The 20,003-nt window shown below is 30.9% G+C and overlaps 2 protein-coding genes and 1 non-coding gene across 4 annotated transcripts; 2 read left to right on the top strand and 1 right to left on the bottom strand.

Annotated features, from left to right (window-relative positions):
• Positions 1 to 2,928: 2,928 nt before the first annotated feature.
• Positions 2,929 to 3,000, top strand: TRNAH-GUG (transfer RNA histidin (anticodon GUG)). The gene has a single exon. It is a non-coding gene; the product is annotated as a tRNA-His (tRNA).
• A 7,531-nt stretch (positions 3,001 to 10,531) lies between these two features.
• On the top strand, positions 10,532 to 12,859 carry LOC100305980 (uncharacterized). 2 transcript variants are annotated; one of them, XR_001388622.3, is made up of 3 exons: positions 10,532 to 10,920; positions 11,560 to 11,761; positions 12,557 to 12,859. XR_001388622.3 is itself a non-coding variant. In NM_001364444.1 (2 exons), exons 1-2 carry the CDS (start codon positions 10,803 to 10,805, stop codon positions 11,631 to 11,633), a joined length of 192 nt encoding a protein of 63 aa, NP_001351373.1. In that variant the 5' UTR covers positions 10,541 to 10,802; the 3' UTR covers positions 11,634 to 11,802. The 2 variants fall into 2 exon arrangements, 1 of the variants encoding a protein (NP_001351373.1); NM_001364444.1 differs by lacking the exon at positions 12,557 to 12,859 and having other exon boundaries at positions 10,541 to 10,920; positions 11,560 to 11,802.
• A 640-nt stretch (positions 12,860 to 13,499) lies between these two features.
• On the bottom strand, positions 13,500 to 19,688 carry LOC100810960 (mitochondrial carrier protein MTM1). The gene is made up of 11 exons (XM_026128881.2): positions 19,410 to 19,688; positions 18,987 to 19,203; positions 18,467 to 18,556; positions 18,108 to 18,236; positions 17,924 to 17,983; positions 17,654 to 17,824; positions 15,786 to 15,888; positions 15,054 to 15,145; positions 14,816 to 14,968; positions 14,259 to 14,317; positions 13,500 to 13,919 (listed from the first exon to the last, which is right to left on the bottom strand). The coding sequence occupies exons 2-11, from the start codon at positions 19,200 to 19,202 to the stop codon at positions 13,802 to 13,804; spliced, it is 1,191 nt and encodes a 396-aa protein (XP_025984666.1). The 5' UTR covers position 19,203; positions 19,410 to 19,688; the 3' UTR covers positions 13,500 to 13,801.
• Between the last annotated feature and the right edge of the window lie 315 nt (positions 19,689 to 20,003).

The raw sequence follows: 20,003 nt of genomic DNA, 5'->3' as shown, positions 1-20,003 counted from the left end.
TCGTTGAAGTAATTAAAAAATATAAAATGACTGAAAAATAATAAAATCATACTTTATTTTAAAAGGATAAGTAGAAAATTTGATAAATATATTAAGGATAAAAATAAAAAAAAATATAAAAATTAGAAGCTAGCATTTTAAAAAATGATACTTCAAGTAACATTTAAAAAAATGCTAGAAGTAATTGAGAAGCTACTAAAAAAATTTTATTAATTGAAAAATCAAATGAGTTTTTTAACTAATAAAAAAAATTAAAAATTGATTGAAATATCTCATCGAACATAATATAAGTTATATTTTTAAAGATCAATTTGATATTAAATTACAAATTGATGAATAATTTATCATTGAATTATCCAGAAGATCAATTTATTATATTTTTACATCTTCTAGGAACATTTTGAATTTTTCATCTTTGATCAATATATTATCTCTTGATCAACCAAAATTATATTTACCCTTCAAATTTCAATAGAACAAATGCTTTGCTCGACATTGGGTCCTCTAACATTTTTTTTTGGGTACGATGTGGGTCCTTCAAATCGTATACGTACGTTTCGAGACAGCAATGGGTTTTAAGACAAAGACATGCTTCTTGCGAGCGAAGAATTCTGAGTCTTGGTGTGGACCTTACCTTATTCATTTGATGGTCTCAAGATGATATCGAGGATCATTTGATTAGCAAATACTATTTGATTTTTAACATCACAAACAATCTTGAATGATGTCGTAAGTTTTTTTTTTTTTAACTCATGTAGATTCATGAGTTATTTGAGTTTACCGAATTACTCAAATATTAAACATTAAACTCATTATTCATTAACATGAAAGTTTGTACTAATAAGTTTAGTTAGTTCTAGCAAAAAAAAAAAAAAAACTTTTAATTTATTCAGTTGTTAAAAACACTGAAAGCAAACTCGCAATTCCCCGATCACGGAAAGTACCCAGCTAGTAACTAGCCTAGCAATGAATAATGAGCTAGCGAATAACGAGGGCGAATGAGCAAAGAAGATTAGGGTTCAATGGTTGAATTACGCTATTTATTTGAAATTCTCTTCAAAGGCAAACGTAAAATTAACCTTGAGAAAGAAAAACTCTTTGAAAGCAAGTACTACTTATTTGAAATTATTTAACATAAATTACACACGCGCATTTGTAATTAATTTCAAATATTTTATTACAGTATTTTATATAAGTTATTGTCTAACTTATTAATTATTTAACATATTTAGATTTTTAGATAGATAAGTAATTCTTAGAATTATATTTTATGTATATTTACTTTCAAAATGTAATTAAAGTAGAGAACTCAAAAAATATAAAATAAATGAATTAAATTAAGAAATAATTTTATAATAATTCCAATGTAAAATAAATAAATAATTCTTAGAATTATATCTTATGCAAAAATCAACGTCAAATATATTCAAATAAAAAAATGAAAAAAATGAAAAAATCATTAATTTTTTTTAAAAAATGCTATTTTTAAAATGACTATGCATCTATCACTTTATATTTAAAATCTGCACATTATATTTGATTAGTAGCTATTATAGCTTTACTCCAGCTCCTAATCTCATATAATAAGTCCCTCACACTATATATACTTGCACGGGAGATTTAAACATAGTTTCGAACATGCTATAAACCGGTAATAAGGAGATAAGGAAATAAAAAAAATACATGCAATGTCGTCAGTGACCGGTAATAAGGAGATAAGGACTATCTTATCTTAAATTTAACATATTATTTTTTATCAATAAATATTAATGGTTAATTTTGTTAAAATATTAAGAAAAAATATTTAAATTTGATTATTTTCTTTTTTTTTTCTTCAATCATCCGGTTAATGTTATAATTTCAAATTTAAGAGATCAAGTACTAATAAAATAAATCAAAAAACCAAAATTAAATTAAATTCTTATAAAACCTAATATATTTTTTTCCACCTATATCTTAATATTAAATTATTACTATTTTTTATCAACAAAGTTAAAGTATTTTATATAAAAACAGGCACTAGAAGTGCCCTAAACTATGAAAAAAATTATTACAATGCAAGTCCTTAAACAAACTTATAGATTAAGTTAGGCTTTTAAAAAAAGCTTTTTAACAAATAAATAAATTAAGCTCTGATCTAACAAGGTTTGACCTAACCTAATCTATTTTCACCTCTTCTTCTAAGTTAAAACATATTTAAACTTCAACTATATGCTGGCTAAATATTCATATTTGGTCGGATTATGTTAAGTTTGGTCCATTTTATATTATTATAGAATTTCTTTGTAAAATTCGATAATCAATAACAAGAAGCTAAGAATGAATTGAAGGAAAAGGAGCAACATACAGAGATCCAGAGATGACCCTCTTCCCATATTCGTCCTTTCTGAAATTCTTATTTATAGTGTCAGATTCGTATACTAATTATTACCCGTTGCAATCAATTACAGTTTTTTGTTTCTTCTTTTTTTTGAAAGAGACAAATACGTAATTCATGCAGACATGCATTTACATCCGGCCACTTGTTAATTTTAGTGATATACATGATTTTTCTCTCTCTGAATTACATGCATTATTAACTTGAACATATTGCTTCCATACTCAAATATGAATGAAATTATTTTAAAAAATTATAAATGAAATTAACTAACTTTGTACTAATTAAGAAAGTTAATAATTAATCCTATTGAATTTTTAATCACATTAAAAAAAATCCTTAAAGTATCCATCATTAAAACTTAATATAAAAAAATGATTGAAAATATAATCTCAATTAGTTAATAGGATGAGGAAAAAGGGAGAGAGTTTTGGTAATGAAATAAGCGGTGCAAATTATGCAATAGGGAGAGACAACGGGTATGCTTCAAGTGTCTAATAATTGGAATTTTTTTATTTTAATTAAACAAACATAGGATATAATAAACAGAAGTGGCTGTAGTTTAGTGGTAAGAATTCCACGTTGTGGCCGTGGAGACCTGGGCTCGAATCCCAGCAGCCACAGATACTTTTTAATCTTTCCCTTTGAGGCAAAGAAGTCAATGAATGAGATGACATCGAATTTAGAGCACGATTAATCCATAATTGGGCTGGGCCTGGGCAGAACAAATTGTATTGTTTTATCCAATAATTCAAAGATGAGGGATGGTCAAGAATGGAATTTTCTTCCTCCACCCAACATTTTTTTCAATACACAATTTGTCAGCCTCGCCTCTCACCCATGGTGATCCGTAACAAACTGAGCTGATAATGCTAAAAAAATAATTAACGTTAATATATTTATCACTAAAACTTCTAATATATCTTTAATACACATGTAAGTTTACATGATAAATATTTATATATCACTAAAATTTTTTATGTATATATCACTCACATTATAAAATTTAGTGGTATATATATTGAAGTTGATTTTTTTTTAACATAATTAGTTTATTAGCTCAATTGATTATAGTGTTGTGGATTTATAATCTAATTTATATCATATCAGTTTAAGCAACTCAATTAATTTTTAAGTAGTTTAGCTCAAAAATATTGTATTTCTATCTCCTATATTTAATAAAAAGTTAAGCAAGTTTCTTATATAGACTCTTTAATTTTAAATAAATCATCAAGTAACTCCCATTATAGATGTTGTAACCTCTTGTCTCCCGTATTTACATTGCTCAAAAAGCATAATCATAGGATTAACAAAAGGTCATCTCGAGGTTTTTGATAAGTATTAGAAAAGTTATTATATCATTACTCTAAATTCTACATCTAACGAGATATAAAAATAATATTTCCTATTCTTAATCCATTGATAGAAGGATACAATATATTCGTAACAAATTCCTAACGAACTCTATTTTAGAATCTATCTAGATGAGATATTTTTTATATTTATCTGGTATTATTAAAAGACAAATAAATGATATTAATATTAACAACAAGCTTAAAAGAGGACATCATTATTAATACTCTATTGGGCCTAAGATATGAAGATGATTAGTAACATTTTTCATAACTACTTAGTAAGTGTATTAATTTGTCAAAATAATATTTAAACAATAAGGCATAGTGTCGAATTTATATGAATTTTAACTGTACTCAAAGTTTATATATACTGAGTTTTAAGGGAATGAGTGACTAAAATTAAATATTATTCGGAGTTATAGTGTAGAAATATAAACACCATGACAAAGGATAGGAAAGCATAGAAAAATGTAAGAGACAAGAAAAATAAACACTTGGGGGAAATGATATTTGGTGTAGATATTTGTGAAAATATTAGGTGTTTGGCCTACTAAAGTTACTTTTGATGCAACGTTAAATATTTTTCACCATTTAAAGTTATTTCAACTATTACCTTTCTTAACTAAACTACTCTAATCATAATTCCTTGTGCGAAAGAGTCTAAATCACATAATTTCACTCCTAATTTCTTAAGAGATAAACCAAGTAATTTGTTTTAAGACTAAAGATGCATAATTAAGGCTAAATAACACCTTTCTATCCATAAACATAAATTATCGAGAAGCTCCTTCAAGTTCTTAAGGTAAAAACATTTCCAATCATTAAAACCCTATAACATACATGTGAATGAGTGATCAAATCATAAATAAAATAATAAACTTATAAAGGAAGCAATAATATTGAAATAACATTAAATGGATAGTAAAGGTCATGATATCAAAAAGTGTTTGGTAATCTAGCCTCTCATAGTCATGAGAGACTCAAAAACAAAGGATGAAACAAAGGAAATGAAAGAAAATGAAAGAAAAAAAAGTTAAAAAGTGAGTGTTTTGCTTTTCTTCGTGCCCTTGCTACCAACTCCCTCCAAAAAGCACAATGTAATCTTTTATATTATTCAAAATATTATACAGTTATGCTTTTCAAAAATCATTATGCGCTAAGCCTGCATATGTGTGTTTAGCACACATGCAAAGTACAACTGACTTAAATGATTACGCGTTAAACCTCGACCCACACACTTGGCGCCCATGCTCAATACACTTAGCTTCTAGCTTGACTTCTCACGCTAAGCATGTATTTGCGTGCTGCCCAAATTAGTCTACATCTCCCAAACCTCTATTGATGTATTAGAATTCTACAAAAACAAAACAAAACAATGTAAGTTAAAAAATTGTTATGTAATTTAAATATATAAACTAAATATACATATACATAGTAATTATTAATTTTCCTAAATAGTAATGCTACATAATGTTTTACCAGCACAATTTTACACATTTAAATTTTAAAAAATTACTTTTTAATTTCTTAACTAATTTCACAAGAGAATTAATGACATATTTATTTATTTATTTTACGAGAATAAGGACCTTTTGTTGATCTAATGACTAGTGAAAGATGATTTTTTCAAAATGCGCACAAGTAAACCCATATAGTATTAGTTATTACTTTCTATATATTATAATAGACGTCATCTTGTTTTCTTTTTTCTTTTTTTCTTTCTTTTTTAGTACACAAAAAACACCAAAATTATTAACACTACTCTCCTTAACAAGTCAATCAACACACCTAATAGCTTCTCTAACACTTTGTTTGCTAGGAGTGAACTTAAAAGGGGAAAAAGTGATAAAAATGTTTCTTTAACAAGAAAATGTATTATCTTATTTAGTTTACAATAAAAAAATGTTACAAATGGAAAGAATTTTAAAGCCGTACCTATTCAATTAGACATCAAGTTTTTCTTTATAGAACTTCTATAATACATAAATTGTTTATCTTGAGTTTATTGTCATATAAATGTAAAAACTTTATTCTAATATTAAAACTATTAGAGTAAGTGTTTAGCTTGGATAACATTAAATTTTATAATAAAAAATGGTTATTTAATTAATAAGAATAAATTAAACAATAAGTAATTCACTATCAAGTCATTGGCTTCGATGAAAAAAAACTAAATAACATTCCTTAATTTTAAGCCACTCATAAAATACTCGTGTAGAATATGCTATTATGTTATTATTTACGTGGAAGAGTTGAAATTAATATTTAAGTTCAGTTTTATATTTATTCGCTTAGACGTAAGTTGTTAAGACAAAGGAAAATATAAGTAGAAATAGAATAAAACAAAAATAACAAATTTCTAGTTCTTGTAAATATATATTTTCAGTATATATTTTCTTTATTAATAATTATTGTTGTTATTATGTATTTTTGTAAGTTATGTGTAATTTTATTCTTTATAATATATAAAATTACAATAACAATGATGGTAACAGAAATATACAGGAATATTATAAGGTAATTTTATACAATATTCATATTCTTTTCACTCACTTTTTCATGTAAACAAAAAAATGGCAAAAAATTAATATAAATTACATTTCTTTCAATTTTCATTTATTCAAAACATTTTTAAAATCCACTCATTTTTCTATATTTTTATTTTCATCTTCTTTCTACAAATTTTCCCTTCCCGGATGAGGTGATAAACCAGACCGAAGGCTTTAGAAGGAAAGACCAGCAACTCAGCCCAATTTATCCTGGGCCTGAACCCCTCAGTACATCAGAAGTTCGGAACAATAATATCATCATCATAAAGATTTTTTTTAAATAAATAAATAAGTAGTTACTTAGGAAAAATGAAAAACATGTTAAAATATTTCAAAAAAATATCTTATTAATTAAAATATCTAAATAATTTATGTTGTGTTTATTTTTTCTCATAAGATCATCCACATCCGAAACTTATACTATTAGACATTGGACTCATTCAAATTAAGTTGAGTAGTGGCAATAATTCTTCATTCAAATTGTCAACATAATTATATTTTGAGATTTTTTAGTATGTTTAATTTGAAAAGAAATCAAAACAAAACTCCCAATCATTTAATAAGATTATTTTAATATTGTGTATCTTACAAAGATTTAAATAAAATATATGAATAATTTTATCTAAAGTAAATTATACTCACATTCTCAAGATTTCATGAAATTGTAGAACACATTTTTCTAATTTTACCATAACTCTTCTAATTATTTGAAAATCATTACACCCCTACCTAGCGATGATTTAGGAGCCTTAGCGGTGATCCGGATTGTTTTCCTCTCGATTAAACTTATCTTCCATCATCACTTCTTAACTTATGTTAATTCTTTAATTATTTAAAAAATATTACACTCCCTGCTAAACTTTTTCAACTTTAATTCCACATCCCAAATCCACGACATTTAGAGCAAAATCACAAAAGTGATATTAGTTGCATTGGAATTTCTAGCTATTTGGGTAAGATCTACCTTTCCCTTGCTAAAGTCATTAATCTCTTCTTTATACGTGGCAACCGTTGAGTTACTACACGTCACGTCACAAGTAGTCTTTTGGTTACCGCGCCAAGTTTCAGTTTCCTTCTTCTCCAAAACGTTTCTTTGTTCTTCATACTCCCTTTGTCTGCCTTCACACGCTAATGTTACTCCAAGGCTTCTAAATAGGGGAAAAGAATCCCCACAAATCCCTATTCTTTCTACTCACACTCCCCAAATTTTCCAGCTTTTTCTCATTATGCACGCTCTAATGTAAGTTCACTGCACTTTTTCTCAGTTACACTTTTAAATATCTTTTTTTTTTCATTTTCCTTTTGGCTAATACGAAAATTAAACCCAAGATGGAAGTGTTTTTTTTGTTCTTGTTAAGGTAGCTTACATTTATTTATTTTACTAGAATAGGTGAAGTAAACGTTCATGTTTGTGTGGCGCATTTGTTTTTACTAATATACATGAGATTCTCTTAAAAACAAAAATTGAATACGAAAAACAAATGAAATTAGAGCCTTTTTTTTAATAAAAAAAGAGTCAAAATGTGGTTTAACCAAAGAGTAAGAATCATTGTAGTTTGCTGCTTGTTCATGTGTTTTTTAAGGCGCACTTTGTAGGTTTTAACAGTTTGCATTTTGTCTCTCTTTCTGAACTGACTAATAGAAGATTTTCAGTTTGTAAGCTTTTTTTTTCTCGTCGTGTTTAAAAATTATGAATGCAGGGTTTCTGAGACTGGAATGTAGGTTTTCTTAAACCAAAAAAACTGCATAAAAAAAACTTTTGATGGAGATAGGTAAAGAGAAAATGAAAGAAAATAAAGAGATGCCAAACCTCAATGGTTGTTAGCAACAGCATGTCAGAAAGTTGTAGGTGTAATGAATTGGAAGAGAGAAGCATGAAAGCTGAAATGAGGTGTGCTGAGTTAGAATTTAAGCTTCAAAAGAAAGATGAGCAATGTGAAGTACTTGAGGCTAAACTCAAGGCACTTGAGGATGAGGTGGAGGTTTTGAGAGTGTCTAGTGAAGAACTCAAGGAGAAAAAAGAAGTTGGTAATGTAAAAGAGAGAGGGGTAGAAGCAATTATTGATCTGACAAATGATGATGATGATGAGGTTGCACAACTAATGATTGAAAACAGTGTTTTGGAATGTGAGAAGAAAAAGGCTGAGAGCGAGGTTGAAGTATGGAAAGACAAGTACTGGAAACTGGAATCATTGGTCTCACAGTTGAAGCTGGAAAGTGACAGTTATTCCAATGAAGAAAATGGAAAGAAATGGAAAGCGACAGTTATTCCAATGAAGAAAATGGAAAGAAAGAGGAAAGTAATGTGATTAAGACCGATGGTAGTTCACATCTAGAATCAATTTTGGATTCTAAAGTGATCCATGTTGGGACAGCTAGAAGGCAATTGACATTTGAAATTGAAGAGATTCACAGCAAAAAGATGGCTCCATCTACACCCTTTGCTGCAAAATCTTCTTCCATTGTTGTAATTGATATCATTGACAGTGATGATGAACCTAATATTGCCCAACACGCTGCGCTAGATAGTCAGGTTAGCAGAAATATTTCTGTTTCATCATGTTTTGCTGCAGAAAATGAAAAGTTATCTAGCAGTTATGCCCAAAACAATGAGGAAGATATGAATTCTGGTGAAGATCTCCCTTTTGTGGTAACACCTAAGAGGAACGAAATTGTAATGTTGTTACAAGTGAGTCAGAAAATGATGTGCCGGTTTGTAAATCTCTTAACAATAGTGGATAACTATGAAAAAGTCTTTTAAGGGCAATTTTCCTCATTCAGTGACTCAATGTCTCAATGTCATTGATAACTAGTATTTTTTAGAACCCTTGATATTTAAGAAGTTTAATCTAGTATTGAACACTATTTAATATTACTTATCTTAGGGTGATACTAAGAAGTTCAAGTAATCGTTGGTGATGCTGAGAGCTGCAAAAGGGAAAAAAGAAAAAAATACAACTCTCTTTGTGAGTTTTGTTTACATTAAAATCTAACGCATTAATTTGTCAAGGAATAAGAGTGTAATATTTCAAAATGGAGAAGAGGTTGGTGAGATTTGAGAAACTTTCAAGAGAGGAGATTACAAATTATCCTTTTATGAATTTCAGCATCATAGCAGGCCCATCATTATCTACGATGCATTTTTCACTTGTTCATCTATTTTATGTCAGTTTCTTATGTTTTATTGCTTTTTTCAGAGGCAGCACTTTGGCTGAGTTCCTCAATCATGGAGATCCTAGGGGTGGCTTAAAGAAGTCTGTCAAGGAATTGCAAGAGTATGACCCCAAAGCAGTTGAACAGTGCAGAACTTTTGCCATTCGTTATTCAAAGCAACTATACCATATCTACAAAAACAAAGAGGATCCTTTCTTTCCTTAACTTCATTCAGTGTTAGGAGCCGCAATTATGTGTATAGACTAATTGAAACACCAACAGTTTATCTTTTTGTTTCAATACATGTATATATTATGGTGGCAATATATGGATGCATATGCTGCCATGATTATCCAATGATATCTGTCCACTGTTACTCTTTAAATTAGTTATTAGCATATTTATTAATTATCACAAAGAACAGGAAGAAATTTTTATTCTCTCTCAAACATGAAATCCTAAGTTTTGACTCTTTTGTTCATTCTTAAGAATTAATGACAATAACTAGACATGTGTAGCACGTAAATACTATAACTGTCAACAACGTGAAAGACTGAAAGCTAGTGTCTTATTCAGGACAACTGAAAACAAAGCAACTAATAACTTGATTTATTGGTTAAAGTAATGAGAAAATAGTCTAATTAACGGTACAGAGTTTTTGAAGTCTCATTTAATCACTATCATGTATGGTAAATATTTTAATTTTTATAATAATTATTTTAAATATCATACTTATCATTAATTTAATTGATCCATAAAGTAAAACTTTTCATGTGGCAATACATGGAAATTTTGAAGGATTTTTTTTCTTATGGGAAACTAAACATGTACTACTTAATTATGTTTTTGGGTGAATTAGAATATTTTTTTAGCCAAAAACTAAGGACTAATCTTTCATCTTTCGAGGTATTGTGACTCAATTAAGAAATTAATCTTTTTCAATATATGTTTTTTTCCATACGTACGAGTCGTCAGGGAATTGTACTGATGACCGCATGCTTAATATGAGTTGCGTTGGTGAAATATTATTATTAGTAAAAGTATAGAACGAAAGGAAAGGAGAGGAAATCTGAGATTAGTTCCCTAAAGGTGCGGGTGCACCCTTCATTCCTAATCTCAACAAAGGTGGCTCGTGTGACTATGGAAGGTTGTATTGACAGTATAAAAGGGACTCCATAAAGCCTCTTGATTCTCACCACCCTAACAACTTTCTTACACGCAAGTTTTGCTGCTTTGGCTTCTCTCTCCTTTCTTTCTTTCTTTCTCTCCTAAAGTTTGAGAGAATCAAGAGAAGGAGAGGGGAGAGACAGAGAGAAAACAATAAGTCAAAAACAAGAACAAGAAAGACATATAATTTTAAAGAGAAACATGGCCGTTTCCAGTGCTTCATTGAGGGTGGTTGCCTTCCTTAGCCTCATTCTTGCAGCTCTTATGACAGTGGCTTCTTCACAAGTCACTGCTCCGGCTCCCGCACCAACAAGCGATGGTAATTCTTTTCTTTTTTTTCTCTAATTCTCTCTCTCTCTCTTTTTTAGATATCATTATTGGTATTTGATATCCTTCATGCAATTATGCTGATCCCACCGTTCCCTGGTGCATATTATTTTACTTGTTTGTTACATTGGTTTTTGTATAATTGTATAATATTAAGATTAAGATATGTCAATTTTTATATGTGATTTGAATAAAAATTGATCCTCGGCTCCTTATGTATGGAAGAACATTCATTAGAAGTCAGTCTCTTAAATGAACCTCAATACTTTGGAAGATGAGTCTCTAATTTTCAACTGGGATATATAGCCTAGATTCACAGGAAAAAAAGAATAAAAATTGATCATGGCCTGCATTTTGGATGAACAAGACCATCATTGAAACTAAACAATTAGGCGATGTCAATTACCAAATATGTGTATACCCTCTTTGAATTTCCTTCTTCAAAAAACAGATCTGGCTTCTCCGGGGTGTCAAAATCAAAACATTGAAAGAATGATAAAGATATATGTTGGACGATCTGAAATTGATTTTCAATGAATTATATATAAATAATTAAATACGCTGCCTTTTGAACATTTCTAAAGAGGGGGGCAATGCATATTGCTAATACATTGTTGTTTATATGTTTCAGGCACCACAATCGACCAAGCGGTTGCATATGTTCTAATGCTTGTGGCTTTGGTGCTGACCTACATCATGCATTGAACCATCATGGGACTCCTCGTTTATTTCTAGATTGATGGATGGTAACAGAGCCTTCTCAAGGCAAAGAGAGGCATTCGTGTCATTAGGACTACGGAAGAGATTTTAATTAATTGGACAAATGCATTCTTGTAATACTCTTCTGCTTCAATGATTATCTCGTAATTCTGACTTATTGTTTCGATCTATTTATATTGCTTTCTTCTTCTAATTCCTGCAGTTAATAGATAAGGAATGAAGGTATAAAAGAATTTTAATAATTTATAATTATAAAATGAAACTTATGAATGTGAAAATTAAGACATCCATTAAAAATATATATAGGCATACAACAAACAATCAACCAACAAGTTAGGTCTGAATAGGTTAGGAATAGATTAGGGCTATTTCCTTTAAATAAAGTTTCGATTCAAGTTTTATAGATGAAAAAATAAGTAAATATTCAAATAATCTACACTAATATCATGGTGATCTAGAAATATAAGAATGTATAAACATAAATTTTTTATTGCTATTTTTTCATTAATAGTATTTTTCTTTTTTTCTTACCCATGCAAATATCTCTTTTCCTTTTTATTTTGCTTTTTGTTTTATTTTATTTTACTTTTCTTCACTGTTATCTCTTCTTTCTTTTCATATTCTCCGGCAATTTTCTTCATTTCCTTTCCCCCTTCCTTTGATCATGAGAAACTTATCCATTTTTTCAAAAATAATTTATTTATATATAATTTTAAAAAAGTATATACTTAGTTACTGAATCTATTTTAATTTAAATAACAAAATTAATAAAGAACATGAATCATAAAAATAATAAATTTAAGAACTATATTATAATTTTAAAAAATTTATGTAATTTTAATTTTATTATTGCAATTTAAATTATTTGTTTATTATAATAACTAATTTATATCTTTAATAACGTTCAGGGGCAAGGCGTTTCACATCCTCTATCCCTTCTCAACATCTACAAAGTAAGAAAAATCCAAACCCAATCTCAATTGAAACAAGTTTATACAAGGTCATAAAACCACAAGTTCGAATTTAATAGTCATGCCTAAATGAAAGCTTGTTTGGTGGCCAAGATATGATTAAAGTAAGATGAATAAGATTGTTAACTCTTATAGTATTCAATATTTGATGCGCACTAATTAAGTTTGGATTCACTTGTACTCAGCTCGTAAATGTGGGAAGTCTGAAAAAGATTAAGGAGAACAACAAAATTTCATCAATTTTTTTTTAAAAATAGTATCTTAGTTTTCTCGCATATATATTTTGCCGTAAATATCTATTTAGGCATTATATATTCATCCCATGAAGTTTACAAAATAACAATCTGGTAAACATTTTTCAGTGTAATATGCAACTTTAATATTGTTTTAGTTTGACTCCAACAGTAGATGCACATCCCCCTCAGAATCCGATGCATTTTAGCTTTGCTTCGGCGTTCCTTTTTACAATTTTGACGTCATTTTTTTACGTACGTATAACTCAAGACATTAAGCACGTATTAATAGTGCGTTTGGAACTTACACGACTAGAAAAAATAAAAAATAAATGATTTTCTACTTTTCATAATATCACTATAAGTCGTTTATAACTTGAGCTATGCTAACACACAGTTATATAAATTTCAAGTAATAATAAAAAATATTCTTTTACCATATCTGTTGACCAAGACGACTATTTTCACTCACTATGAGCATATTCTCAAAACCAGGTTAGGACAGTATATTCTTAACTTTGCTCCAGTAATATTTCCTCCAAGGATATAACTACACAAATCATAAGGAATCAACATAAATAAAAATTCCTCGTGTTTAGTTAGCCAAGCGTAACTGGCATTAATTGTAGCAGTTTTTGGGAGGTAAAGAACTCAATTTATTCATATTTTTATTTATTCAGTTATAGTTCAGGGGAGCATCCCAAGTGTAACAAAATTTCTGCTTGTCAAAAGCAGCAAAAAGAAAAAACATTAATAATAACAAACAGCTCATAAAACCTAAGTGTGTCCTATGCCGGTCATTTTCCTATTCAATTATGTTAGTTTATGGCCAGGATGGATTGGAATGATTCCCATTCCAAAAAAAATTGCTCGCAATCTCCAGAGGTTCTGAATAAAAACTGCTTTGTCAGCAAAAAAAGTGTGCAGAAAATCATGATGATGCTGTGTACTAATGATGTAGAACAAACTTTACAACTTCATAAAATGAAATCACAATTCCAACGGAGGGGCCTGCTCGACCAACTCGTGGACCAACACCCGTAAACAATCCTTTCAAACCTCCATCTCTGAAAGAAGATATGAAAAATTAGTTCAGATAAAGCATAACATTGATCATTTATATCAACACACTGATCAATTCAAACAATGTTTACCCTGACTACAAGTTAATACTATAAGTAAAACTGGTCAATAACATTCGGGCCTTTTCTCACTGAGGTCGTCAGAGAAGAAAAAACCCTTGAACTTTATGTGAATATAATACATCTCAAAGGTATGTCCAGCAGGCACCAGAGCAGAGGGAGGGAGAAAAAATTAAGCTGTTAAGCCACTTGGCATCCAATTTGTATTATTAAAACATGGAGAAAGTCAAAATTGTAACATCTGGAATCCAAATTATGGCATACCTCCACACCTCCATCAGTGTCTGTCTTGTAGTCATTTTCAATGCCCTAACAGGATCCCTCTGCAATTTCAATATTTGGAGAAAAGATGATATTAGAATAACGCCAACTTAGCAAATAGATATAAAACAGCTGTCAATTCAAAGAAAAGGTTATTTTAAAGAAAACAAAGCTCGAATGGGGGAAGCAAAATCTCCTGTAATGGCCCCCCAGTTTGAATGATAGAAAATACCAGGGAATTTTAGCGACTTAAAAACAAAGGAAATAGTCATGAGCCAAAAATCTCAGTTGTAGTTCAAACTTCCAAGGGAAGGACACATGAATGGTCTTTCATTATGTCTCTAACACATCCCTATGCAAGAGCCCTATAGGCTTAAGTATGGGTAATACATATGCCCCCACCTAACTTGTCATCAAATTTAGCTTTTTATTACAATAATAGGGGCAACAAAGATCAAACTGTAGACCACCTGGTCATAGAAGCTCTGACTAAAAATCATGAAAGGACAATCCCAAAAGCTTAAATTTTTTGGTGAAGACAAGTAAACGGTTAAATATACCTCTATCTGCCTTCGAGTTTTTGCAACATCTAGTGGACATGTGGCTCCAGCTGCTAAAGTTCCTGCAACAAACCCAGCTCCAAAATTTGCCCCAAGAACACTCAATGCATTGGCATCATCACCTCCAATCAAACCAAGAAGTTTTCTTCTAGTCTGCAAAGCAAGAGTAATTGAGATGACAAAACAAAAAATAAGAAAAACAACTTCATGTGTCAAAGGATTCATGGAGGAAACTCACTGGTTCAAGTGTTGACCAACATATGGCAGAGAAGGGTACATCACGGGCAAGTTGAGCCCCCATGCCAGTCCACAAAACACGATAACCTTGCACTGTTATGAAATGAAGAGATTCAATGATAAATAAATTTTAAATGATTTTACTAGTAACTTTGTTAGCATTTTAATTTATATATGTTATACAGTCTTGCACTGTTATATTAATAAATGTTGCAGTCTGCCCAATGCCACAAATGCCACAGATTGAAAAATCAAATCAAACAGATGAGGCATGTAAATAATTCTAGGACAAAACTTATATGCAGTTTCTTTGGTGGTTTTGAAATTGTTCTCCAATCAAAATTAAAATTTCACTTTAATAATCTGCATAATAAATGTTTGCACTAAAGCAATAAAACTCTACAAGTTACTTCAATTAGAGGGATTCAAGTTTTGTCCATAATTACATCCCCCCTAACAGTGTTAAATTAACCTAGATTTAAATTACAAGTTCATTAATAAAGAAAAGCAAATGTTAAATTAACCGAAACTTTATGTCATAGTAAACTCTATATAACCATATTATGCTTGTGCAAAAACTTTGTATTACTAACTACTCAGATAAGAAAACACCAGCCAGTTCAACAAATTTACAAATCTATGTACTGTAAACACCAAAGCAAGTAGATTCCTATTGGTTTACATTTAGTATGGCTATTTGAGGTTCATGTTGTCAAAAAAGCTAAGCACTTACAGCTGTTCTGTGGCGTGTTTGTGCTCTTGACATTTGAGACAACACCTAGCAGAGTCTGGATCACTCCAGGAGGCTTTTTACCAATTTGAGTCTCTTTAAATGCCTAAATCAGAAATGAATAAATAAAAACCCAAGCATTCTCCAAAGAACAGTAAGAACACAGAAAGTTTATGGAATAGCAAATATAGCTAGGAAAAAAAAGAAACAGAATTATTCTTAAAACCACTAAGCATCAAAAAACATTGGGGAAATTAAAATAAAGCGTAAAACACTGCTACCTTAAAACAAATATCAAAAAATCAAATTATAACGAAACAGATACGATCTGATCTATAAATGATGGAAGAGAACCACATGAATTACAGCAGAACAAAGTGAAATTGTAGCCTATGTTTGGATTGGTGAAATGTGATATAGTAGAGGGGAATGGACCATAAAAGAATGGAATGAACTATAACATAATAGAATAAAATCCCAATAATATTGTTTGGATATTTTATAACGGAATGGAGCAAAACTCTCATTCCATCATTTGAATAATAAACCAAATGGAATGAACTATAACTTTTTTCATTCTTATATAAACCTTTCTTTGAAAGCACTTATCTCCAATTTAGTCCTTATACTTCATTGTATAAGAACTTAAACAATGATGATGAGAAAATGAAAAGCAATTATATGCATACAGATTAAATCATAACCTTTCTTAATTTAGCTAAAATTCTTACTGGCGTGTATCATGAATTGAGTTTGATATCTGAGGAAAACTTGATAAATTTACTGCATTTGTTTTCATCTGTGCTATTGCATTTCTTTTACAAAAGCTTTTGGCTTATATCAATTGTTATAGCTAAAACATAGTTTTGATGGATTGAATATTCATTATGTTAATGAAAGGATCATTCCGTAATATAGCAGTTACTGCAACAGCCAGGAACCACTGGCCATTCAATGTCTCTGGTTTTTCCTCATTCTATCAAAAATCTTTAGCCTCTAAAAGAGATTTACTTGTTGCGACCCTTTAGCTTTGTCGCAATTGCAACTATGGCTGTCTATGATGGTTGTGGGGGTGACAAGGAGACAAAGATAATGCCATCTCACAGGATGACAGGAAAATTTTAAAAAAAAAATGGTAGAGCATGGGGAAAAGAGGAGTGAAAGCAGCCGGACTTACCAAGAGAAGAGGACAGCTACGACCAAGAAAGTTAAGGGTTGAATAATCAGAAAACTTAACTTTGGCAAGGACAAAACAATAATTTTATGATTTTATAAAAAAACATATTTTAGGTTCCATCCCTTTCCTCCCAAATTGGGAGGGAAGAGAATTTAGAATAAATAAATAATATAATAGCAGGAAATGGGTTCCAGAATGTTCCATTATAATTCACCCTCAGTTTACCAATCCAAATAAGGGAATAAGATGCCACTTCAAGCCATTCCTCTCCACTCCATTGCCTTCCACTAATACAAACATAGCTTAAGGGAAAAAGAAGTTTCCGTATCAGGTATTCAAATAAACAAATATAATATTACCCAGCTACAATAATAATAATCATTTTAAGACAAACAATGCTCATTCAAATTTTGAATTGAACTATGATAAATCGAGGTAACTTTGACTTGGCACTAGTGAAATATATAGAGCAAAATAAACCATGCATTCTTGAAAGCAACAAGAGCAATCACTAAAGCAAAATAAGCCCTGAATTGCAGGTTAACCTGCTCACTGACATAAATAGATTCAAAAGAGGGATAATAACTATGCCTTAAACTTAAAGAAGCACTGCACTTCATGAATAGAAACTCCAAAAGCATAAACTTTTACACATTGGGTGTCAAAATAATATGGATAATTATCTTACAAATACCTGCATACGAGTTCTAGCAAGTTCAATAGGGTAGCAAGTAGCACAAGCTAGAGAGCGTGCCAATGAACCAGCTACTAGAGGTACATAAGTAGTTGTGGTTGGTGCATTTTTAGCTGTAAATTCCTCCAACCAATTGCGGAGTATGTCATAGCAAGGAAGGTAAATTCCCACCTGATTTAAGCATATGAAAGTCATGTCAGTCAATTCCTTTGCTTTCAGACATAATGTCCAATAATTAAACAATCACTGTTGATTGACTTGTGAACCTACAGTTGGTACTGCAAGAGCCAGGCCAGCATTTGTGCCTCTCCATAGCCTAGAAAATCCCTCCTGTAATACCACTCTTGCATTGATAAATATGTAGATATGTAATACACATAAATGTCCATTTCAAGCACAGATGTCCTCAATACACTCAAATGATAGCTTCAACCCATGAAATAAAACCACCAACCTGCTTTATAATTTTGTAGATGACATCTAGTGTTCCTTTGTAGCGAAAACACTCAGGAGGACAAATGGACACTGTGCCCTGGAATCCAGCCCGGTGGCATGATGGTGAACATCTTAAATCGGCAAATATCTGATAATATTAAAAAGAACAAGTTAATTGCATGGGTATGCCAGCATGTTAACAACTAAATTGGATTCAAAATGATGCAGAGTCATTCAACCACACAACCTCTAAAGAAAATACCACACTGCATTAGTTTGTTTTTGTGGCTGCCACAAATACATACAGAAAGAGAAATTCAACGGAATAATGATTCTCTCAAAGAGGGGAGAAACAACAAAATATTGTTCCTCACGTACCATATTTGGCCCAAAACAACCCATTCTACTGGTCATATTACTGAGTGGATGGGAATACGCGACCCCTGCCGCTTGTGCTTGCAACCTTGTCTGATAAATGGGGGAAACAAATCAGAATACACTAAAAGTTAAATAATTACAGTATTGATATACATAAACAGTCTTATATATCAAACAACTAATCAGCACCTATCATTTCTATCCGTTTCTTCCTATCATATATTACATCACCTATGGAACCTATACTTCTCTCTTTCTCCCTCTTAGTGTCAATTACTCAATTAACACCTAGTTGCCCATGGATGATTTTCCATCAATTAAAGTGAACACAGAAAAAGGAGGACAAGAAAACATAACCAAAAGAAACCAGGGAAAAATCACATTGTGTAAAGTATTGTAGTATTGGCACAAACTAAACATTCTAAAACGCATTCAAGACGCTCAACAACGAATAAAAAGAGAGAATAGGAAACCTATATCAGAATTTCAGCTCCATAACAAAAAAAAATTGAGACGGTACCTTGGCAACGTCGAGGGGATTGACAATGATGGCGGAGAGGAAGGCGGCGCCGGCGGCGGAGAAAGCTCGTGCTCCGATTCCCAATTGATCAGAATTAGATAATTTTAGCGGCGGCGGATGAGGAAGAGAAGAGCATTCCCTGGAATCGGCGTTCATTTCAATTGCAGTTTGCTCCGAAGCCATCCACGGATTTTGGATTCGCTCAGAATCCGCCATTCTGGTTTTTTCGATTCAACGACCAAGGAGGACAGAAATGGTTATGCGTTTTTTCTTTATTAATAGTAATTAATGGTAATTAGTAATACGCCCTCCAAAAATAAGGAATTAATTTGTGTGCGTTCGATGAACAGAAAAAATATATAAAAAAGAAAAATAGGGTGCCAAATATGTGGGAGGGAAGAGGAGAAGGAGAGAGATGCGTACGTAAGTGCTTATGTTAAGAAGCGCGCCACGTTTGTTGACAAGAATGGGGCACGTCGTTTTCAGCAGAAAAAACCCTAGAAAACGCTTGAGTTTGAGCAAAATATTCAAACTGGCCCTACCTTAGCCAAGCCAGTACCTTCCGGTACTGAGTGAAGTTATTAACAGTCCAAGCTTATTAGGGTTTATTAGCGGCGGACGGAATCGGAATTTTATTTTAGCATCAAACTAGTATATATGTTTTTTCAGGCTCTCTCTTTCTTGTTGCTGTTAACAAATATAGAAATGGAAATGGCTTTGCATTCTTCTAGAGCTTTCTATTGCGTCACCGTCATAAGGCGCCACTTACCATCTCATTTTCTATTATTTTTATTTTCCTATGTCTTTGTATGTATGTATGTGTATTAAGGTGAACAATCCTGAAATACTATGGCTAAACATAAACCTTCTCTTTTATTTCTTATTTTCTTGATTTTCATCTATGCCAATATGCCATCATGTATTTCTAAATTAGATTAGGATGAAATTTTATTCAATTATTGTTTAATATTCTTCCATGAAATCTCACTTTAATTTCATATAATTTGAGTTTCTATT

This window comes from Glycine max, chromosome 6, assembly GCF_000004515.6.
Source record: "Glycine max cultivar Williams 82 chromosome 6, Glycine_max_v4.0, whole genome shotgun sequence".
NCBI lineage: Eukaryota > Viridiplantae > Streptophyta > Magnoliopsida > Fabales > Fabaceae > Glycine > Glycine max.
The sequence above is the reverse complement of the archived record's forward strand: the minus strand, read 5'-3'. Positions and strand labels throughout refer to the sequence as shown.